The sequence below is a fragment of the Vulpes vulpes genome, chromosome 1 (assembly GCF_048418805.1).
Source record: "Vulpes vulpes isolate BD-2025 chromosome 1, VulVul3, whole genome shotgun sequence".
Classification (NCBI taxonomy): Eukaryota; Metazoa; Chordata; class Mammalia; order Carnivora; family Canidae; genus Vulpes; species Vulpes vulpes.
The window spans coordinates 165,683,226-165,707,879 of record NC_132780.1 but is presented as its reverse complement, the minus strand read 5'-3'; the positions used below and the strand labels follow the sequence as shown (position 1 = coordinate 165,707,879).

Below are 24,654 nucleotides of genomic sequence, written 5' to 3'. Positions count from 1 at the left end.
TTATGAGTGGGTGTAGTGTAACTATGTTCCAATAAAATTTTATTTATAAAAACAGGTGGTGGGCTGGATTTGGCCTGTAGTCTGTCATTTATTGATCCCTGAGCTAGATCAAAATAGATGATTTTAAGACCAGGTGGCTTTCAGAAATTTTAAAGATTTTAAGAATGGACAGATTTAAGTCCAAATTACTTAAAACATTGTGTGTAAGGTCCTTCACAATCTACTATCAAAGTTACTTAGTACATCGGTAGAAGTAGAGCCTCCAATCTACTTTAAGTTGAAGATTCCTTTTATTACATCACAACTGGATTGACAATAGAATGCTTAATTTTTCTTGGGTAGAAAACTCTTTGTGGTATGATTTTTGTGTGTTGATATGAAAATAAAACAGTTAATTTGATATATGCCTATATGACAAAATATTTGCAAGGAAGGATTACATAAAAAGGTAATACAGTAACATTAAATAATTTGAGTATTTAAATGTGTTGTTATTCATAGTCTTTGCAATACAGACTTAATCTGTATGCATTGTAAGTGAGGTACATGTGGGGATTGAATTTTTAATCAGTGATTATGGCTGGCTTGTAGTTATCCCAGAGGCTCATATAATAATTTGTCTCTTCTTTTCCTTCTAAATATCAGAATCCCAGTAAGGAATGTGAGCCTTATCGAAGAAATGAAGACAAACCAATTGCTCCTTGTGGAGCTATTGCCAACAGCATGTTTAATGGTATGATATAGATACTAAACAAAAACATGGATTATAAACACATAAATAGGAAAATTTGTATAATTTATTGTTTCTAATTTGATGTCTAGTAAACATGAATGAAATGGAGAAATTGAGCAACTTTATTTTATTTTTAAAGATTTACTGGGGACGCCTGGGTGGCTCAGTGGTTGAGCATCTACCTTTGGCTCAGGTTGTGATCCCAGAGTCCAGGGATTGAGTCCCAGTTGGGCTCCCTGCAGGGAGCCTGCTTCTTCCTCTGCCTATGTTTCTGCCTCTGTGTATCTCTCATGAATAAATAAATAAAATCTTTAAAAAAGATGTATTTATTTGAGAAGAGAGTGCACACATGTGCATATGCAAGTAGAGGGAGGGATAGATGGAGAGAATCTTCAAGCAGACTCCCCGCTAAGCACAGAGCTCCACTCTGGGCTCAGTCTGATAATCTGAGCCAAAACCAAGAGTCAGACACTTAACCAGCTGAGCCACCCAGGTGCCCCAAGCAGTTTTAAAATAAATATATCAATTAGTTATTTAATGGGATGTTATAATGTTTTGTGACATTTTTAGATAATTTTTTTTTAATTTTATTCATTTATTTGAGAGACAGCCAGACAGTCAGAAAGAGCATGAGTAGGGAGGAGGGGCAGAGAGAAAGGGAGGGGGGCAAGCAGACTCCCCACTGAATGGGGAGCCCAACATGGGGCTTGATCCCAGGACCCTGAGATCATGACCTGAGCCAAAGTCAAATATTTAGCCAAGCCAACTGAGGCACCCAGGCGCCCCGAGAATTCTTATATTTTAAGAATGAATCTCTCTCTGGGAGGAAAGAAGCAGAGACATTGTGCTAGCCTTCATATTTCATATATGATAAAAGTCAGGCTGCGTTTTTCACAAATTCTGAATATTTATCCCAATACAAAGGAGCTATATATTCGGTCATTTAGACCGGCACTGTCTGATATTAATACAATGTAAACTATCAGTATGAGACGGCTAAAATTTTCAAATAGTCACATTAAAAATAATAAATAGGGCAGCCCTGGTGGCGCAGCGGTTTAGCGCCCCTTGCAGCCTGGGGTGTGATCCTGGAGACCCTGGATCGAGTCCCACGTCAGGCTCCCTGCATGGAGCCTGCTTCTCTCTCTGCCTGTGTCTCTGCCTCTCTCTTTCCCTCTATGGGTAAATAAATAAAATTTTAAGAAAAAAAAATTAAAAATGTTTTAAAAAAATAAATTAAATAAAAACAATAAATAGAAACAAGTGAAATTAATAATATATTTTATTGAACCCAATAGGCCCCAGATATTACCTTTTTATCATATAAATGATATTCATTATATAAGATTTATGAATGAGATATTTTGTATCCTGTTTTTTTGTACTGAGTTTTTTATTTCTGAAATATATACTTACAAAAAATACTCATTTGGACCAGCCATAATTTCAGTGGCTCTATAGCTTTGTAGCTAATGCCTACATTAGCTATATTGGACGTACAGATAGAGAAGTGGATAAGCCAGAAACTATTCAGGAATGTGTTTAGAGGAAAGGAGGAGAAGCAGGTTTATTCTGCAAATTATTTTATTTGGGTTAATATTAAAACATTTGACCTAATTATATATCAGCTAGCCATACATGAGAAGTGACCTCTAACTATATTGAGCAAAGAGAATTCCACCTAGGATTACAAAGTTATCATAAATAATTCACATATAAGTAAATCAAGACCAAATGTATATCATATGCCTGCCTACTCTGTTATAACCACTTTTGGGAGCAGATACCAGATCCTCATTTCTCATAGAATATAGTAGATGCTATTTAACAATACCTTCTTTTTTCTGTTTAGATACATTAGAATTGTTTCTTGTTGGCAATGAATCTTATCCTACACCTATTCCTTTGAAAAAGAAAGGTATTGCTTGGTGGACTGATAAAAATGTGAAATTCAGAAATCCCCCTGGAGAACAAAGTCTAGAAGAACGATTCAAAGGTAAAATTTACTAATATTTCTTTAAAACATGATAGAAACTAGGAGTTTTAATGAAGTACCTAAAATTTTCTATCTTTAGAATCTTAAAAATGTTTATGCTTTTGTTTTACGAAAACAGCATCTTTTCTTAACTTCATATTAAGTTAGGCAAAATATGTTCTAATGTACTGAAATTCTAAAGAAAATGTAGATGTACTTTTAATTTTGAATTTTTCCAGTATTTTCTCTTAAGCATTTCAGCCATTGTATTTTAAACCTGCAGCCAACCTTCTTTTAAATAGGCCCAATTTTTTATTATACTTATAAATTAAAATTTAGTTTGATTCTGTGCCTCCTTAAATTCACAATGTAATGTTTTTTACCATTATATCTTTGCATTAAATCATCTGCTTTTTGGCATATATGCAATAGCATACTTTTAGTATTTTCTTAATGAAGATGGCCATCAAATCTTTGTAGTTATTTGTTGTTAGATGAGAAATTGATTCGTCTCTAGATTTTAAGACTTTCTTAGCATTTGTTTGTACCTTTGAAAATAGGAAAAATACTCAGATTGTGTATTCTGTATCTTTGAGTGTGAATTTTAAATGTAACTCTTAATTGAATATTGTGTCCCCTCCTTTTACCCTTCTTTTTTAAGGTACAACAAATCCAGTAAACTGGGTTAAGCCAGTGTACATGCTGGATTCTGAACCAGATAATAATGGGTTCATAAATGAGGATTTTATTGTTTGGATGCGTACTGCAGCATTACCTACTTTTCGTAAGTTATATCGTCTTATAGAGCGGAAAAGTGATTTACATCCAACATTACCAGCTGGACGATACTATTTGAATATCACATACAGTATCCTTTTTTGGCCATGTGCACAGATTCATAGACTTTGAAAGGAGTGTGGTTCACCCTTATCTCAGTTATGTGATATGCTACTCTGTTTTAGTTTTGATCTCTGCATTTTTATAAGAGAATGTGTGTATATGTGAGAAAGTATCTTTCCATTTTTATCTTCTGGAAGTCTTAAATTTTGATATATTTTATACTAGGATTCAAGCATATTATTTGGTAAAATTATTTAAGATGTTGGTGCTAAGTATATTAAGAAGCTAAATATTTCTACAGTGGAGATTGTAATTGAGTTTAATTCAAAGGCCAGGGCAGCCCGAGTGGCTCAGTGGTTTAGTGCCACCTTCAGCCCAGGGCGTGATCCTGGAGGCTGGGGATCGAGTCCCACATCGGGCTCCCTGCATGGAGCCTGCTTCTCCCTCTACCTGTGTCTCTGCCTCTCTCTCTCTCTCTCTCTCTTTGACTCTCATGAATAAATAAATAAAATCTTAAAAAATAATAATAATTCAAAGGCCAATGAGCATAACTCATGCTAAATAGGCATTGGTAGTACTGGGCTATTTTAATATATATTTTTAGATATTAAAAATCAGTGGATATTAGTTCACATCAATATAATGGTTTCACTCATAGTACCAAAACATTTTATCATTAGCTATATTATTCCACATTAACAATTCAGGTATACTCTTAAGTGCTGATAACTCATTTATTTCATTCTACTTTTATGACAACATTATACTAAGTACTGTCCATTCATTGTTTTATTTAGTTGAAGCATTATGAGATGGGTATCATTTCCATGTCATAGACAATAAACAGGCACATAGAGCATTTAAGTAACTTTCCCAAGGTTGTTCCGGTAATAAATAGAAGAGTTGGGATTTATAATCAAGGTATTGACTTGAAAGGCCATGACTTTACCATCAGCCACTACTACAGGCTGCATCCCTAGCTAGTTCACTCAAGTAGTCAGACCAAGCCATATTGGCCTGGATACAAAGTCTTCCTTAGCTGGAAATATTGGGCACTACCTTTTATTCTAAAAAAAAGTCCTTATATTTTTTAATCTGTAGCCCATTGCTTACATATATCATGAATGAAAATTTTCTCAAATGTTTGCTAATGATCTTTGCAGTTTTGAGTTTTCATAATCCAAATTAGCCATAAATGTATAGTTTCAGTTTAATAATGCATTAATTAATGACCTAATTTCAAGAGAAATATCTTTTTGGATCCTTAGTCTCTTTATTTTGCATCTGAGTATGCAACTGAATATGACCTGATAGTGACAGGGTAAAAGTAGCCAAGTTTTAGAAACTAGGCCCACATGGGAGCAATTTTGGACAGACAGACCCAGTTGAGGTGCTATTAGAAAGAACATTATCCTAAGACTATTGCCAAAGTAGAAAGCAACTCTGTCACAATATCCAGGAGATCTAGTAAGATATAAGAACATAGACAAGCCTGTAGCCTAGAGCATAATAAAGGAAAGTTTTTGGAGTACTCAGCACTTTGTCTTAGTTGACAGAGTATTTGCATCCTAGGCATTGTGAAGAAAACTGTCAAGAGGAATGTAGGCTCTTAAAGATTGTCAAGACGGAAATTTGGGTCTGTAAAGTATTAAGGGTAATTACAAAAATTACGTATAAGGTTGGAACCTAGATATTAGAAATTAGAATTAAGACAGAAGCCCATTTTGGGGGGTTGGAATACAGAGAAAGGCTAGATGAGTAATTTGATATTTTGCCCCCCCCCAGAGTTTTTGTTAGTTGGAAATCTTACTACAGTCATTCCTGCTTCAGGTTAGGATTGATTTGAGAGACCTTTGGAATAATAGGGTTCATCTGTAGGGATGGAAAATTGCAGAAGCTAGAGAAACAGATGGGGCCTAAATTTGATTCAAAAGATGCTTTGGAAAAGGTTGCAAACCTTTCACGTAGGGATTTAGTTCTATCTTCTCTGCCCCAATTCTCCCCAAAATCTTAGAATTGGTTCATGTAAATAGTTTATTCAGTATACTGATGTTCCATTGATTAAGTCTCTAATAGACCACCCTTCACTTCTATTCTGTTTCAGCCATCAACTCTGTGTCACACCATGAGTTTTATCATTGCTCCAAATTAGCAAGTTAAAACTTGAGTATCATACCCTTTGACTGTGCTCAGAATCCTCTCATATTCTCATAATTACTCTTTGTTCATGCTCTTTGAGCTCACAGAGACCTTCCAATCTCTTCATTCTTCCTTTTTCTTCTTGTCCATCAATCTCCTCTTTCTCTATGGGTTTTATTGCTGTTCATCTGAAATATTTGTTTCACATTGCATTTCTTTGTGGCCTTTTGCCCCTTCTGTGTAATGAGAGTAAAAGTACCTGAGAAACCATATAACCCTTAATTTAAATTTGGTTGCTTTAGCTTGTAAACTATTATTGGTTTTTACTACTGACATTTAATTTGCTAAATCAGTGCTTCAAGGTAATTATATATTTTGTGACTCAGAAAATGTAAGGTGCCTGTGTATCATAGAATTATACCAATGAATTATAAGCAATTAAATGCCTAATTTTTAAGTTATATTTTAAAAATCAAGTACCTAGACATAGAAAAGTCTTCCTATACACTCTTCAGATTACCCCGTACATTCTTTTGATGGACGAAAACGGATGATCTTGAGCACTATCTCATGGATGGGAGGAAAAAATCCATTTTTGGGGATTGCTTACATCGCTATTGGATCCATCTCCTTCCTTCTGGGAGTTGTACTGCTAGTAATTAATCATAAATATAGAAACAGTAGTAATACTGCTGACATTACTATTTAATTTTATATTCTGAAAACAAATTTACTGCATGTGCATCAAGGCCAGTCCTATTCAACTTAGCTTTCGAATGCTGATGTCTGGTTAGTATGTCATTTTTGAAGTTGGCACATAACTTTTTTTTTTCTTTTAAAGCAGTTTTTGTCCTTTGCTTCTTCTTTATGGATGTCTTATGGAAATATATGACGGGTATGAAACAAATTAACTATATTGATCATATCAACACTGTAACTTCTGAAATGGCATTCTAATGTTTGCTTTTTGTTGGGTCAGGCCATATGATGCATAGAGCCTCTTTCATGTGAAATGCATCTATTGCTTAAATGTTTATGCTGTGCTGATAATATTATATTGACATATGATGCTGTATACATGTGCCTATTGTGTGAAGAAAGGGATTACAAGATGTATGAATATAATGACTTGCTAACCTTGCAGGATTCAGAGTTACAAAACGATGAAGAAAGACCAAATTTAAATAAAACACTTCATCATTTTCATGTGTCGTGTGTAAAGGCTTAAAGTACCATCTTTGTGGAGGTGGTTCATGTATTCAATTTATTCAGTACAGTTCTTTGTCAAGTTTAGCTTTATTTTCAAAGGACAAGAAAATGCTTACCTTGTCTAGCATAGTAATTAATGGTCATGTCTGAAGAGGTCAGATGGGCCTCAGGTGGGAAAATTTAAAATTCTTTTTCCATTTGGTTGAGATGTTGCAGTCAGGAACCCCAACTCACTTGATATGTTTTTACATGTGATCATTTCCCTTGAAGCTTACACTTCCTAAGGGATACAGAAATATAGGTGAGATGGGAAAACTCCTTGGCAGACCTTCATCTTCTGCCTCAACTATAAACCAGATATAAATGTTGAAAGGAGACTGTTTTCATTCTTGTGGTATTTAGCATTCAGAAATTTGCTTCAGCATTGGAAATACCTCAAGCTGTTTTTATTTTGCAGGTAAGTTTTGATTTAAGTACTAATGTTACATTGCAGAAATTTTAGAAAATAGTAACCTTCATTTCTTCTATATTTCATTCAATTTTTGTATATAGGTCAAATGTGGATGTGTATGCACATTCTCTTTAGTTAAGGTACCAATTATTTTGGTTGTTTTTTCCTAAAACATACTTTAAAAATAAATTCTTTAAATTTTCTAATTAAATTCTGGAGATTTTACAGTACGCACATGATAAATTATAATATATATGGTTGAAGTTATTTTATTTTCTATTAACTGGAATTATTTTAATATTCCTTATTGAATAAATGCTGTAATTTGTTTGCTATGGAACTTATTTTGAATGTAAACCTATTTTTTCACATGCATGAAAATGTATGTCTTAATCAGAGATGACTTAATTGCATTGAAATTGCTTTTTTTTTTTTTAACTAAAGTGACTCGTATGTTTGTAAAGAAGAATGGCTGTTTATTCAGTTTGTAATGATTTCCTTCAGTTATATTTTAAATCAAAAGGTCTGGGTAATGTATCAATTTTGATTAATATATGTTTTTTTAAAAAACAAAAAATAATGTAATGATTAATAGAAATGTGCCATGCTTCATAAGTTTTGTATAACATGAAATTCAGTTAAAAGAACTTGTAGTTCATAATGACTTTTAACTGGTAGAGTATTATCGCATGAGGTACTTACTGTATGATTATTCTGAAATTTCTGAGTGCATAGAGTATTCTTTGTCTAAAAATATCCTTTGTTTTGTTAGTCCTTCAGAATGTCATTTATTCTGATATTTGACCCTCCTGCATATAGCATTTTATTTTCTGGGATACGTCATTAGGGGAAAAGGTTTTTGCCAGTCTTCCCAGATCGAGTTTATGTTAAGAAGGACTGCCATCCTGCATCTCTTTTTCTAATTAGGGGACCAAAGTTGCCGCTAAAGAAAAGTTGAAGATCTTTCCAGCACTTTCTCATCTGTGATGAAGACAGAATCTTAAAATATATTTGGAGTTTTATCTTACAAGTTCATTGATGGCCCAGTTTCCTTCCAGTTCCTTGCCATTTGAGCTCTGAGGGATTCCTGTTACTAATTATGAAGAATGTGGAACATTCATAAGGCCTCTGAAGCATGGTGTGTGGGGGGGCATTTGTTTCTTAGGGGTTTTATGCTTATATTTTGGAAATATTGATGTCATATTCAACTTTCAGAGAATCATATTGTGTTTTACTGCATTTAGGTTAAGTAGAAGGCATTGAAGAATGCACTGACTTCCAGGAAGTATTTTGATATATGAAGTTTTCCAATTGAAGGAATTATTTAATAAGTAAAAGCTAAGAAATTTCATTAAAATCATAAGGCAGTTAAAAATAAATTGGGAAAAATAACTGTACTAATGGAGAATTACTCAACCAAGAGGAGAGTCAAGTGAATATTTTTTGTTTATTGGTTAGTAACAGTTTATTTGTAACCCTGATTATATTCAAAGATAATGTTCTGTTAGTATGTTCTGTATTAATAAAAATGAACAAAATTAATCTTGCTATGTTTAAGTGTCTTGCTAAAGTAATAATGCCCCAGTGTCTTTGCTAATGTTGAGCACTAAATTTTAGCTCAAGGTCAGTAAGTCTTGAGTTTTAACATTTTCATGCTAGATTTGAAAGCTTTTATGTGTATATTTTAATCACTTGATCAGCATTAACTGCAAGATCTGTCTATTTTACTGGGAAACATCTCTTCTTACCAGGAGGTGCTCAGATTGTCACCTCAGTTATAGCCAGATAGGCTAAATTGGTATTAGACCAAGGACAAATCTAGTAAATAGAAAGGGAAGAACTGGTAGAGAAGCAAGGATAATGAAAATATTGAAGAGGGTGGGGCATACAGGAAATGAAAAGCCAGGCCCGGAAAGAACTGCTGACCTACGGTTGGTTAGTCAATACTGTTACCCTGCTCACTTCCTGTCTTCATGGAAACACTGCCTCTTAGATTTGTTGTATGGTCCTTTGTTGTTTAGGATGAAAAGTTTTGTTCTTTGTGAACAGGGTTATTTTGAAGGGAGGGTGGAGGGAGTAAGGAGTACTTTTTCAAGAAGAATTTTGATGCGTAAATGTTGGTTGTAGAGTTTAGATGACCTAGTAAAGAGATTTTTAGAACTTTTTTTTTTTCTAGCCCATGCCCCATTCAGTAAACATAAAAATCCTATTTCCTCTAATGTCATTTGAAATTTCAAAATAAATATCATGTCTAAACTCAAGACCATGGTGACCTTGTTTGATTTTATATATTTGTAAATGTATAAATTTACGTTTTGTCAGAAGAATGTGTATACACTTAAAAATTTTTTTTGCCCTGTCCTAACTTTCTTTTAGCTTTTTCCTTTTATTTTTTTTTTTTGAAGATTTTATTTATTTATTCATGAGGGACACACAAAGAGAGAGACAGACAGAGACGCAGGCAGAGGGAGAAGCAGGCTCCATGCAGGGAGCCCTACATGGGACTCGATCCTGGGTCTCCAGGATCAGGCCCTGGGCTGAAGGTGGTGCTAAACCACTGAGCCACCGGGGCTGCCCACTTTAGCTTTTTCCTGGCTTTTCTTCAGTATTTGTTTTAGTGTATCTTAATAATAAAATGACTCTTCTACTATTGCTTGATTTAAGTTTTAGGTATTTTTAAAAGATTATATTTTATTTATTTATTTGATAGAGAGTACAAGCAGGAGGAGTGGCGGGGGAGAGGGAGAAGCAGGCTCCTTGATGAGCAGAGAGACAGATTCAGGGCTTGATCCCAAGACCCTGAGATCATGACCTGAACTGAAGGCAGACGCTCAACCACTGAGCCACCAAGGTTCCCCAGTTCTAGGAATTATCATCTTCTTGATAATGTTTACCTGAGGATTTAGTTTTTTAACACACCAACTTCCCTTCTCCATTATTTTAGTTATATTTAGTAAATATAGTAGCTATTGTTTAGTTATGACTGTAGAGCAAAGCAATGCACCATGATTATATTTTGCATCATTTTATTTTTCCTAGAATTAATAATTGCCTCATTTTTCACACATAACTTTCTGGAAACTTAAACTTTCTCCAGTTTCTCTGTCCGGTCCATCATGTTCTCATCAATAGTCTTGAAGGGTTTTTGTCCCCAAATATCAGATAATCTGATTCCGTGTTTTTATTAGGGAGGTCTATTCTCTACCTGTCCTTCCATGCCAATCTATTCTGGTTGTTTTCTTGGCCAGTTACGCAGCCATTATCCCATGACCTCCTCCTGTAACCTTTCTATGTTGGATCTGTTTCCTGGTTTATTCTCTAGTTTACTGGAGCAGTCCCTAAAGTACCTAAAGCTTTCCAAGAGGTGGTATATGAGAGGCAAATCTTCTGAGTCCTTACATGTCTAAAAGGCCTTTATTCCATTCTCACATTTCATTGATAGTTTGACTACATATACAATTTTAAGTTTAAAATACTATTCCCTCTGGGTTTTGAAGCAATTGCTCCACCCTCTTCTAGGTTTCATTGTTGCTTTTGAGAAATCTGATTCTTAATCAGATATTGGACCTCCTAGATTGATGCTTAATTTTTAGTTGTTTAGACACTATTGTCTTTGTGCTTTTTAGAAGATTTCTTCATTTTGATCTTCCAACATTATCTTCTGTTGGATTTTTTGTATATTTAAAAAGTATTTTAATTTCTAGGACTTCCTTTATTTCTATTCTATTTCTGAAATACATTTATCTCAGTTCACAGATGAAATATTTTTCTGAGGGTATATATGCTTTTCTTTCCTACTCAGCATTGATTTTTGTTGCTGTTATTTTAATTTTTAGTTGTTTTTTGTTTTGCTCATGTAAGTGACTTTCTATTTCTGGGTAGTCTTGACAATCTGTCATATATGAATGGTCCCCAAAAGACTAATTGAAAGCTCTTTGGCCAGTGCTTGACAACTGATAGGCTTTAGTAACACAGTGCTACTCAGAAATGCCACTTGGCAAATTATTTGTTCATGATAAAAAAGCTTAGACAAGTAATAAAGAGTTGGTCGGTCAGCAATTGTAGGTGGACCAAGTTTTGAGAGGTGCTGCATTAGAGAATGATTGTCAGGGAACCAGTCATTTGGCTGGAGGCCTTTTCTTTGGGGCTGTTCAGTTTCTCTAGGGTATTCTTTGGTCTTTGCAGTATGAAGGAGTCCAAGGAGGGTCTAGTTTTTTCCTGCCTTTTAACTCTGCTTCTGCCTTGTCCTCCACCTCACCTTCTGTTTCCCACTTTATACATATTTCCATATATCTGTTCCTCTGCATATCCCTTCTACCTGGTTGTCTTCCATTACTTTCTCCAGATAAAAATTATCTCCTACCTGTGGGAGACAATGAGGGAGGTGAGAGATTGTTTTTGCATGAGAAGGGTAGGGCAGAAGTCGTAGGATCTGATGATCATTCTGTTGTATATAATTTCCAATTAGTCATTTTCAGGCTTATTGTAACTATAATATCCAAGTCTGAACTTCTCAGGGGCTGTGGACCAATTAGCATGCTTCTCACTGGTGTCCCCCTTTTAGCGTCTTTGGGTTGCAGCTTCCTCTGTCTTGCTCAGACAGGACATGTCCCATTTGCTGTTCTCTAGAAATCTGCTGAAATCACTTTTGGGTTTTTTTTCCACTCAACTCTATCCTTTTGGGCTCCTGTCTTTAAAAAATTGTTTTAGATGATCATGCAGTAAATTTTACTTTTTTTCTTGTAGTGTATATTTCTGTGCATTTAACTTATGTATAGATTCATGGAACCATCATAGGATGCAGAACAGTACCACCAGCCCCCAAAACTCCCTTGTCCTATTCCTTTGTACTCATCATTTCCCCTACCCAAACTCCCTGTCAACTGCTGATTTCTTTTCCAACCCCATAGTTCATCTTCTAGAATGTCATAAATGGAATTATACCATATGTAACCTTTTGAAACTGGCTTCTTTCATTGAACATGCCTTTGAGATTCATCTAAGGTAATGATGCCTATCAGTACCTCCTACTTTTTCAATTCTTTTTTCATTTTACTGAGGTGAGAGGGAGAATAGATAAACTTGGGGCCAATTCACTTTTTTAAACCAAAAAAATGCCTTAAAGTAACTTTTTGTGCTTTTTAAAAAATTTTTCTAAAAAAAATGTCTTTAGATTTTATTGATTTATTCATGAGAGACACAAAGAGGGAGAGAGGCAGAGACACAGGCAGAGGGAGAAGCAGGCTCCATGCAGGAAGCCCCAAGTGTGACTCGATCCCACAACCCCAGGATCACACCCTGAGCCAGGGGCAGACGCTCATCCGCTCAGCCACCCAGGCATTCCCTGAGCCAGGGGCAGACGCTCATCCGCTCAGCCACCCAGGCATTCCCTTTCCGTCTTTTTATTTTTTTATTTTTTTATTTATGAGAGACAGAGAGTGAGAGAGAGAGGCAGAGACACAGGCAGAGGGAGAAGCAGGCTCCATGCACCGGGAGCCCAACGTGGGACTCGATCCCGGGTCTCCTGAATCACACCCCGGGGCTGAAGGCGGCGCTAAACCGCTGAGCCAACCAGGCTGCCCCCTTTTCGTCCTTTTATAACATTTTTAAAGATATGTGCTGTCCGTGATATTAATGGGAGCTCTTCTGTTGGTGTGTGACCAAACTTTTTTATCCAGGGTAATGTTGAAGAAGATTGAATTCACCGTACAACATTTCACTGTCAAGATTTGTATGCCACTTTGTTTCAAGAACCAGAAATACAGAAAAAATAGCTTTAAAAATACCTATTAAATTGCAGTTGAATTAGTAGTCTAAAGTAATCCCTGGAATGTGTTGTCTTTCCTTTTCACAACAAATCTTGTAAAAGAATAACTTCAATTTGGGCAGCCCCGGTGACTCAGCGGTTTAGCGCCGCCCGCAGCCTGGGGCGTGATCCTGGAGACCTGGGATCGAGTCCCGCGCCGGGCTCCCTGCATGGAGCCTGCTTCTCCCTCTGCCTGTGTCTCTGCCTCTGTGTGTGTGTGTGTGTGTGTGTGTGTGTGTGTGTGTGTGTGTGTGATGAATAAATAAAATCTTTAAAAAAATAACATTTTATTGTCATCTTTAGCTTTAGCTAGGATTTCACCTCACAATTCCACTGTACTGTTTTCTATCATCTGTGTCTTAAAGATGGAAGTAGGGCAGTAGGTAGAGTATGGGTTTTAGGAGCAGGCTGACCTGGCTTTATATTATATAAACTACCTTCACATTACTTAATCTCCTAAATCATTTACCATTTCCTGGTAGTAACGTGGGAGTTTTAATACCCACTTGACAGATTTTTGTTCTGAGGCATAAGGGGGGTGATAGATGACAGACATTTAGCAGAAAGTATAGAAAAATGACAATTCCCACTCCTTTTTGTCATAAGAAGTAAACTCACCCTTGAACTTTTTGCTCTTTTAGGCATCTTCCTTCCCTTTTCATTCTTAGCACGCATATGGCTTTTTAAATAATTCTTCTGATTTTCTTCTTACTTATCTGTTCTTTGTCTCCCTTTTATATTCCTTGGTTATGCTCACCACATAAAATATTGAGAACTCTTTAAGGTTATGTTCCAGGCCCTTTTCTCACTTTACATATACTCACTGAGCAATCATAAAGTTCCTAATCACTTCTACTACCATCTTTACATTGATTTATCTTTTCTTGTGCCTTGACATCTCTTCTGAGCTCTAGATTGTTCAGTATAGATCTTTTCTTGGATTGTCTTTGGATTTCTCAAGCTTAAGAAGGCCAAAACAGGAATCATCTCATACTAACCTGGGTTTCTCTTATGTTCCTTGATATAGTGAATGGTATGAGCAAACACCTTATCAGTTAAGTCAGAAACCTCAATATCTTCTTCAGCTTCCCAATCCAATAAAATCACTATACTTTGATTTTTGAAGGCAATTCCTTATAGTTGGCTCTCTAACCCATCTCCCTGTCTACATTCCTGTATGTGTATCTCTGTTGCTAACTATCAGGTTTTTCTTTCTTCCTTGTATTATTATTAGAGCCTTCTAATGGACTTTTCAGACCTTTGTGATTTATGTTCAGTCAAGCCTTTCACTGCTACCAGAATGATCTTGAAGTAGATCTTATTTGGACCGTTGACTCCATAAATTTTTAAATGGCCCTCATTCACATCTGCCTGGATTTTGTTGATCTGTTTCTCTTTATCCAACTTGTTCTTCCATAATAAAAGTTGACATTTGGGATCCCTGGGTGGCGCAGCGGATTAGCGCCTGCCTTTGGCTCAGGGCGCGATCCTGGAGACCCGGGATCGAATCCCACATCAGGCTCCCGGTGCATGGAGCCTGCTTCTCCCTCTGCCTGTGTCTCTGCCTCTCTCTCTCTGTGACTATCATAAATAAATAAAAAATTAAAAAAAAAAAGTTGACATTTATAGGGGCACCTGGGTGGCTCAGTAGGTTAAGTGGTGGGCTCTTGATTTAGGCTTAGATCATGATCTCTGCGGGGGTTCCACACTCAGCATGGAATCTGCTTGTACCCCTCCCCGCCCCTGAACATGTGTGCTCTCTCTCTCTTAAATAAATAAAATCTTTTAAAAATTAACATTTATTGAATTATATCATTTCATCTTCACAGCCACCCAAAGATGTTGGATACTTTTATCTCCATTTTACAGATGAGCTGAAGTATAGATAATGAAGCTTGCCTTTAGGGCAGCCCTGGTGGCACAGCAGTTTAGCACCACCTGCACCCCAGGGCGTGATCCTGGAGACCCTGGATCGAGTCCCACGTCAGGCTCTCTGCATGGAGCCTGCTTCTCCCTCTGCCTCTCTCTCTGTGTCTCTATGAATAAATAGATAAAATCTTTAAAAAAAAAAAAAAAGAAACTTGCCTTTAGTCATAATCACTATTAAGTGACAGATTCAGAATTTAACTTCAAGTTGTTAATTACAATATTTTTTCTCTTTTCACTACACCTAGGTATCCTGCAGTAGATCGTGCTTGATTCTAGGTCCATGTTAGTCATGTTCTTGCTCTAAATCGAGAATGCCTTTTAATCTATTCCATTTATTCTCTTGGACCCTGCTAAAACTCAATACTTCATTTATTCTAATTCTGCCAGACTACCGATTTAGTCTTTTCAAAACCTTCCTAATGACAACTATCTTCCTTGTATTTTCCATGAGTAAGTTTTACTAAACCAGTTACCTGATATTAATTCATGTCCACATTATAATTTACTAGTATGTGTTTATTACCTTCCTAATTTGATTTTCTAGAGGGTCAGGGATTTTAAAAGTTTTTTTAACATATTATAAAATGTTAGATTCATATTAGGTAGTCAATAAATTATTGTTCAACAAGGAGTGAATTCATATATTTTTTGTTTTTGTTTTTGTTTTCATTCATATATTTTATATATTATTTTTCACCCACAAGGATTTTAGAGCTAGAGATAAAGATTATTAATCCAAAGCCAGTCCTTCACTTTAATGAGGAGAAGACTGAGGCTTGCAATTGATAAATTATTTAATAATAGAGCAGGTTAGAGATAACCAAATGTTCCTTGATTCCAAACTGTAATACTCAAAATAAGAAACTATATTGAAGGGGGATCCCTGGGTAGCTCAGCGGTTTAGCGCCTGCCTTTGGCCCAGGGCGCGATCCTGGAGTCCCGGGGTCGAGGCCCGGGGTCGAGTCCCGCATTGGGCTCCTGGCATGGAGCCTGCTCACTTCTCCCTCTGCCTGTGTCTCTGTCTCTGTCTCTCTGTCTCTGTCTCTCTCTCTCTCTCTGTCTATCATGAACAAATAAATAAATCTTTTTTTAAAAAAGAAACTATATTGAAGTTCTATCTTTTCTCTAGTAGTTTTTGTGTATTAAACTTCACATGAGGCTGTTTACTATATTGTTTTTGTAAAACTGGAAGTGGATTAAGCATGGTTCCAGAATTAAAACACATATCCCAATCACACAAAACTCTATTCCGGCTTTCCTCTTTTTATTTATAGATGCTATAGGCAGGATCAAAGTGAGGATTGTAATCTTGTGTTTTTTTAAAGGAAAGATTGAATAACTGATTTTTTTTTTTTTTATGATAGTCACAGAGAGAGAGAGAGAGGCAGAGACATAGGCAGAGGGAGAAGCAGGCTCCATGCACCGGGAGCCCGGCGTGGGATTCGATCCCGGGTCTCCAGGATCGCGCCCTGAGCCAAAGGCAGGCGCTAAACCACTGGCCACCCAGGGATCCCAAAGATTGAATAACTGATTTGGTAACTTTGCATCCCTAATTGTGAAGTATTTTTACTTAGTATTTTCACACAAATTTATGTTGCAAGGCTTAAATTAACCATTACTTACCACACATTTTGCATATATCTAAATAGCATACTGCCAGTCCAGTTATAATGTTCAAAAACTCTCTGAATGAAATACTTTCTAATTATTTCTAGTAATCTAATAATAATTTTCCACTATTACAAAAGAACCTCAAACATGTTTTGGAAAGGAATTTTTTGAAAATAACTACTTTGCTACAGAGGATGAATTTACAGATCTAGAAACAAATTTCAAGTGTGCTTAAGAAGATCCAATAAAGTTTGATAGGCACCCCGGCAAATTCCAGGTATATTTTTCTGTCAGGGTAATCACAATTTACAAAACAAGAGCAAGGAAACAATAAGTGAGGAATCCCAAGGCTGAAAAATGTTTGAAAGTAGTACAATGAATAGCAAAGATTTTTTGAGTTTTTATTCTCAGTAAGTTCTTTCATGCTACATGCTATTCACTTAACCACTTAGTTGCTGAGCATTTTCTATGTACCAGTTACTGTTCTGGATGCTGCAACTATAACAGTGAAGAAAACAGTTGTAAACAGTCATTATCTAACTTAAATCTTTAAAAGGGTCATTGCTATGTGAAAATAGACTTGAGTGTAAAAGTACAAGTAGGGAAGCCAGTTAAAAGGGCTTTTGCAGTCATGGAAGCAAGAGATGGTGGGTTGGCCTACAGTGGTGGTAGCAGTAATGAGAAGTGGTCAGAGTCAGATTATATTTTGAAGGTGTATGTATTCAACAGATTTTTCTAATGGGTTAGTTTATATGGTATGATGGAAAACAGAGTTTGAGGCTTGAAATGAAGGAAATTGCAGAGGAGAAACCTTGGAAATAAAGAGTGGAGAGTAGAATTCAGTTTTGGTCATAATTTTGAGATGCTTGTTAGACATTTAAGTAGAGATGTCTGGGGTTAAAGAGAAAGTTTATGTGCTGGAGAGTGCCGGCACATAAATGGTATTTCATGACATTGGATGAAATCACAAGAGGGATGAATGTTTAAAAAAGGGGAGGGAGGGCGGTACTCTGAGATTTAGAGATGAAGAGGATGAGGTTTCAGGAAACCAAAAACATTGCTGAAATAAAGAGAACCATCAAAGGACTAGAGTATAGAGGAAGCCCGTTAAGACCGTTTGAAACTTTACATATAGGTTGTATGTTATACCGTATGGCATTTATGGCTTATTTCCAAGTTAAAGTATATTGTGAAGGAGTGATCCGTTATGTTAAATGTTGCTGATAGATAGATGGAAAAGATGAAAATTGATATTGACAGTTTAACAATGTAAAAGCCATTAGGGATCCTAGGAAAAACATTAAAAGCCAGCCCAAAATGGGATTTAAGAGATTAGGAGAGGAAGAGAATACAAGTATAAAGAGATCTGTGTTTTATTTTGAAGAGAAATGGGATAGTAACTTAAATGCTTGTTTAATATGGGAATAAGCTTATATGCTGATGGAATGATCTAGTAAAGAGGGAAATTGTACTAAGTGACATGCAAATAAGGATCTGCATCTAAGGATCTACTTTATGTAAATCTTTGGTTCTTTTTGGACAGAACAGTAAGTGTCCTTCATTCAGTATATAGATTTATTATCCAATATATATCATTAATTCATCTGCTGGCTAACCTTTAGCCCTTTAAGCAGTACTAGGGTATGGGTAAAAAAATAATAATCTCTGTTCTTCAGTTTACAATCTAGTCTAGATGGAGAAAATGTAAGACAGCACATACTACTTTAACAAGTTCATATTTTAGACTATCTAATTTTTTAAAATTTGTAGGCTTCAGCTGTTGGTACCTGGTAACTGTCTCAAGGATTTGATCACAGTGTGTAATACAGAGAGGGGAATAAGATAGATCCATTCAGTCCTTATCTAGGGAAGAGATGAATTGGCTGTTTATAAACCTTGGCGAGGAAGAGAACCTGAACTGGGGACAGATAACTTGGTGGATCTAACCCAAACTATCAGCAAGAATAGTAATTTTGACTTTACTAGTTTTTATCTACACATTTCACCTATGCTGAACCCATATATCTTATCATCCACTTTCTATTTGCAATCTCAATGGATTAGAAGACTTCATAAAAAGGTGACAAGATTTACTATAGGGTAAATAGTTTTATGTCTATAATTTATACACACTTGGTGGGCACAGAGAATAGAGAGATAATGTAACATTTAGGCAAGCCTGATAAAAGATACCCTGACAGGCCTTCTGTACAATTATTGGCTCTGCCTAGCCACTCCAGTCGTGGAAAGAGCCCCGCTGAGCCTCAGCCAGTAAGACTTAATTGAGAGTCCAGGTTTGCCATCCCATGTCTTGCCCCACAGTTACATTCCCCCCCCTCTTTTCAGCACTTTCCCAGACACGGAGAAACGAGCGAAGAGCTTCCACGATTTCCCGACACCGTGGTAGAGTTTCTTGCATGGGGAGTTCTGCAGCATCCAAAGGCACCAGAAGATGAAAACTGGTATCCCGCGCAGCTGCTTGCAGCACATTCTCAGCACAAGGAACAGTAACGCCCTCACAGTCTCATCCGCGGAACAAAACTGCATCGCGTAAGAGGAGTTTTCCTTTTCGTTCTGTATGTCACGCAGCTTCACAACTTAGGCCAACCCGGTGTTCTTTCAACATCTAAACAATGGCTCAAAGTTGGCTAAGTTGTAAAAACGCCTTCTCGTTCCAAATACACTGATTTTCTACGATACCTTGGTCTCGCGTTAATTTTATCCAAGCTAACTAAAAAAGTACATATAACACGTCATTCCTCGCCTCTCTGGTCTCAAAAGTCCTTTGCTTCTCCCGGCCTCAGCTTCAGGCACCAGCCACCTGAAAGGCATCGGCCAGGTTAGGAACGAGATGAAGGGACGGAAGCGCCCAGTCTCCTAGAGCGGCCACGGCTGTAAGGCCGCTCTCGCTTAACTTTCGCTCTCTATGGTTAGAAGCTCAAGCCCCTCCTCCGCCCGGAAATATTTATGTCCCCCCTGACGCTAGCGCGAGGGCCAGAGGTATTTCCGGTTCCGGTGCGGGGACTTTCGTTCTTGGTGGTCAGTTGTCGCAGTTGGTGGGTAGTAACTGAGCCAAGATGCTGCGGAATCTGCTGGTGAGGAGCTTCTCGGCTTGCGTTAATATGGAGCGGGAGGATGGAGAGCGGAGGCCCGAGGGCCTTGAGTGAGCAGCTTCTCCTGGGAGGGAAGAAGGGGAAGAAGGCGACTTCCCAAGTCACCTTGATCCGTGTCCTGTTCGCCAGACGTTACTTTCCCTTCCATCTGTTCCTCCCGCCCTAGGCTAGGCTGGGCAGATGGAATGGAGGGGCCGGGAAGGTGCCCGGAAGTGGGTTAGACAGCCTTGGGTTCTCAGTGGCCACCCCTAAACCTGTCGGTCATTGATGAAGTCGGTAGCTCTGCTAGGAGTAAAACTAAGGCTCAAATGGGAGGTTTCTGATACACGGAAGTTTAAGGCAGAAAGATTTGAGAGACAGAAGTTTCAACGTTTCTGAGCTTTTGTGAGCATCAGAAGGCGGTTTAAAAAGCAAGTCATTCAATTTTGGATGGGACTTTAGGAGCACTTGTGGCAAAAGTGCAGCGTTACTTCAATCAGGCCGTTCTGCAGTGTCCTTCACCCCTCCACCGGCTTTGAGCGTGTGAAATACTTTCTCAAAATTTCGAAAAAGAGAAGGAAAATGTAACTGTAACTAACCGTTCTCTTTTGTAATTATTCAGTAAGGTTTTACTTAGGCTCTCAGTGTATCATTTATTTTGGAATATTGAGTGCATATTTGTTTCATTATTTAATTCAATTGGATAGATAAGGCAAGTTTCTTTTTAAAAAGAATTATGCCCTACTAAAGATTCCTTTTTTTTTTTTTTTAAGGAAAACTGTAATGAAGAAAGCATTTTAACTAAGTAGGAGTCATGCTATTTTATTTTGGTATCAATTAATAGATTTTTGATAATATGGTAGAGTATTAAATGAAAATATTTGAACTTAGTGTATTTTGTAATTATTTTTGTAATATATGTATGCCAGTGTTTTACTCAAGGATTATATAATGCTACTCATTCAATTCAGGTACAGATGAGGGTTTGTTTGTTTTTTTTTTTTGCTCAGCATCTGCACGAATTGCTACTTGAATGTGGTCTTTGGATACTGCAGAATTTTAATATAAGGAGTAGAGGATGGACAACCAATTGGAAAACCTGCTGCTGGTTTAGGACTCTTAACTGACAAACCGGATATGTTTTAACTGTCAATTTCTCTCTTTTGTAATGGGTTGGTTTTGAAGGTTTTGAACTGTCAATTTCTCTCTTTTGTAATGGGTTGGTTTTGAAGGTTTCTTTATTAAAACCTAAATCTGCCTAATATATATGAATTTTTCATTTCAGGCTCTTCGCCAGATTGCCCAGAGGACCATAAGTACTGCTTCACGCAGGCAGTTTGAAAATAAAGTGCCAGAGAAACAAAAGCTATTTCAGGTACTGAAATATTTCATAGGCAATTATGAATTGTAATAATAGCAATTACCAAAAGGTGGAGATAAGAAGTACATTTGGAGATGTTTGATTGTTACTAATCCTGCTATATTAGCAAAAGAATAAGAAACTATTGATAGCTAATTGTGCATTTGCTATATACAAGAGGACCTTGGGGAAGCGGAAGGGTATAGTCAAAGATACTTTGGAGAAGTTACTTTGGGTTGGCACTCTTTGAGATAGTTGCACAAGAATAGATAAATAGACCAGAGAAAGGGCCCAGAAAAAGAAAAATCATATATGCAGACATTTAATATATGTTAAAGGTGCTATTCCGTATCAGTGGGGAAAGGATACAATAAATTGGTATTGGAAGAGTATAAATGCTTCTCCTGTAAGACATATTAGAAGAAAATATATTTTTCCAGTTTGGAGGTATGATTGACAAATGAAAATTATATAGAGGGAGCATGCTCTCTCCCTCTCTAAAATAAAGATATCTTTTAAAAAGTCTTTTCTGGGGAAAAAAAAGTCTTTTCTGCAGAAATAGTAGCGTAAGAATATTAAAAAAACAAAGAGGTCATTATAGGATTTTAATTCAAAAAGCCCCCCAACAACCTAAATACCCATTAATAGGAGACTGGCTAATTCACTTAGAATATTTTCGCACAGTGGAATGCTGTGTGGCCATTAAAAGGAACAAGTTGGGGTTAAAGGGACTAACTGTGGTTTTTAAGATAGCATTAAGTGAAAAACAATATATAGCAGACCCTTATATGTCATAATCTCATTTTGTATATTAAACAGGTGTGTGTATAAATTAGAAGATAAGATAATGTAGGCATTAAAAAATATCTACAGGTATTGGGATTCCTGGGTGGCTCAGTGGGTTGAGCATTTCACTATTGATTTTAGCTCAGGTCATGATCCCTGGGTAGTGAGATAGTATCAGACCTCAGGGCTCTGTGCTCAGCAGGGAGTCTGCTTGGGATTCTCTCCCTCTTATCCTACCCTCCTGCGTGCTTGCGGTCTCTAAAATAAATAAATAAATCTTTAAAGTATTTATAGATATGTACTACAGTGTTAATATTGGTTTTCACATAAGAAAGGATGGTGGGATAGAGTAGCTGACCTTTATAAGTAGTTCGATTTTTAGTGATTTTTTAAATTTTCCTGGGGTGATCTCTGGTTTTTCCCAAATAAAATTTTAAGTGATTAAAAAGACAGATCTTCCTTGACTTACGATTGAGTTGTATCATTGTGTCATAAACAATAACCCATCATAAGTTGAAAACCTGTTAAGTTGAAGATTCATTTAATGTACTTAGCCTACTAAATGTAGCTTAGCCTACCTTATATATGCTCAGGACACATACATTAACTTACAGTTGGGCAAAATCATCTTACACAAAGCCTATTTTATAATGCTGAATATCTTACATAATTCTTGACTATTGTACTGAAAGTGAAAAACAATGGTTTTATGGATACAGAATGGTGGTAATTCATTAGTTATTTAACTTCATGATTGTGTGGCTGACAGAGAGTTGTGGTTGTCTGCCACTGCCCAGCATCATGAGAGAGCTTTGTGCTGCATATTGCTAGCCTGGGAAAAGGTGAAAATTCAGAATTTAAAGGACAGTTTTTACTGAATGTATATTGCTTTCACACCATTGTAAAGTTGAGAAATCGTAAGTTGAACCGCCGATAAGTCAGGGGCTGTTTGTATGACATGTAAAAATGAAATACTTACATTTAACAAATGTATTAAATACCATCTGCCACGTGCTGGGCTAAAGGTTAAAGTTATAATTTAAGGTTACAAACAAAACCCCTTCTCCCTTTTTTCTTTAAGGAAAAAAATTAATCTTTCTTATGATTAGATCTAAAGTGTGATGATTACTGATCTTTTTAATAATTTAGTTGATGAGCTCCATCAGTGTATTTTCACAGCTTTAACATTTGTATATTCCTTGGAAAGAATATCTGTATTGGATCTCATTAAATTTTAAGAGAAAGAATATTGACTTCTAGGAGTTCTTATTTTAATACTTCAGTGGAAGTAGAGACAGAATCAGGAAAATTGTAGTCTTTAAATTTTGGTGTTTACAATATTTTAATTCCAGGAGTTTAAGGAGGCACTTAATTTTATATAAGTGGATTAGCCTTTTGAACTTAGTTGAAAACAAATCACACGTGTATTAATTATTATTTTTTTTTAATCTAGGAGGATAATGGAATTCCAGTGCATCTAAAGGGTGGAGTAGCTGATGCCCTCCTGTATAGAGCCACTATGATGCTTACAGTTGGTGGTAGGATATTTGGAGTGCTTCACTTATACACAACCTCTATAGAACAACACTTATTACTGTACCCAGAGTGCTTTGATATTTTTTCTGTGAATTGGGCAGGTCCATTGTTCAGTATTAGCAATGGAATATCATAAATTGGTATACTAGGAACAGAGTTAAGAATTTTAATGATTGCTCTCTGGGGGAGGAAGAGAAACAATATTTGAGTGATTACTGTGTGCTTGTCCTATTGATGAGAATGCTACATAAAGGGATTTCTGTAACCCTTTTATTAAGTCTGTATGTGTCCTTATTTTAAAGATGAAGAAATTATGTTAATTAGAGACAATATTGCCTCTATGTGGAAAAGCTGCAGTTTGAATCCTGATTACAAAGTCCTCCTGCTCATGCCAAAGTGCCTTTTTGGTTTGGATTGTATACAGTGAAGGGGCACTTATGGATGAAGACAACTAACTAGTGACCTTTGGACTCTCTTAAGATCTAAATTTGTGTTGATTGGTATGACTATTTCCTAGGTATTCTGGTAATTAGTTTTAGTAAATTTTCACTTAATTAGCTATTACATTAAATTTGATAATTTAAATGTATCACTCTTCCTTGGTTTTACATTGATGATATACTTTAGGGAGTGCTTGCATTTCTTGACCTCTTTTTCAGTATTTGGATCATTCTTAGCATTTCACATGCAGTTTTAGATTGGTATGGAAATAACCTTTATATTTATTTTTAACTTTATTAAAAATTTCTTACATCTTATTAAGTTGACAACTACATTATTGTGCTATATCTAACACTTTCTGTAGAAGTTAACTGATAGTAAAACTAGATTAAATGTGTTTAAAAACTATATTTTAAATTTTGCCAGCACCTGTCAAAATGCTTTTTTATATTCACATAAAAGTAATCTTAATGCCAGACTTGCTTCTCCCTTCTCTTACAAGTTTTATACGTATAAATATCAGAATTTCTTATAAGTTTATTTTTTGTTTCTTTTTATTTTTCAGGAACAGCATATGCCATGTATCAGCTAGCTGTGGCTTCTTTTCCCAAGAAGCAGGATTAACTTCAGTTCATCTCAGCAGGCAGTTGGTTGTTTCATTCAGCTCTCTATGGACCAGTAATCGATAAATTCAATATTTATTGACTTAATACTAACTGCCACCAATAAAGCAGTCTTTACCATGA

The 24,654-nt window shown here is 36.3% G+C and overlaps 2 protein-coding genes across 2 annotated transcripts in view; both read left to right on the top strand.

Annotated features, from left to right (window-relative positions):
• The window catches only part of TMEM30A (transmembrane protein 30A), a 35,703-nt gene extending 26,814 nt beyond the window's left edge, over positions 1 to 8,889 (top strand). The window contains exons 4-7 of the mRNA XM_072735574.1: positions 646 to 733; positions 2,586 to 2,729; positions 3,370 to 3,576; positions 6,203 to 8,889. Of these exons, the coding sequence (XP_072591675.1) occupies positions 646 to 733; positions 2,586 to 2,729; positions 3,370 to 3,576; positions 6,203 to 6,396 (633 nt within the window). The 3' untranslated portion in view covers positions 6,397 to 8,889. The remainder of the gene's footprint in view (positions 1 to 645; positions 734 to 2,585; positions 2,730 to 3,369; positions 3,577 to 6,202) is intronic.
• Positions 8,890 to 19,648: 10,759 nt separating this feature from the next.
• Positions 19,649 to 24,654, top strand: COX7A2 (cytochrome c oxidase subunit 7A2). The gene is made up of 4 exons (XM_026007377.2): positions 19,649 to 19,788; positions 21,071 to 21,160; positions 23,385 to 23,469; positions 24,474 to 24,654. Exons 1-4 carry the CDS (start codon positions 19,771 to 19,773, stop codon positions 24,530 to 24,532), a joined length of 252 nt encoding a protein of 83 aa, XP_025863162.1. The 5' UTR covers positions 19,649 to 19,770; the 3' UTR covers positions 24,533 to 24,654.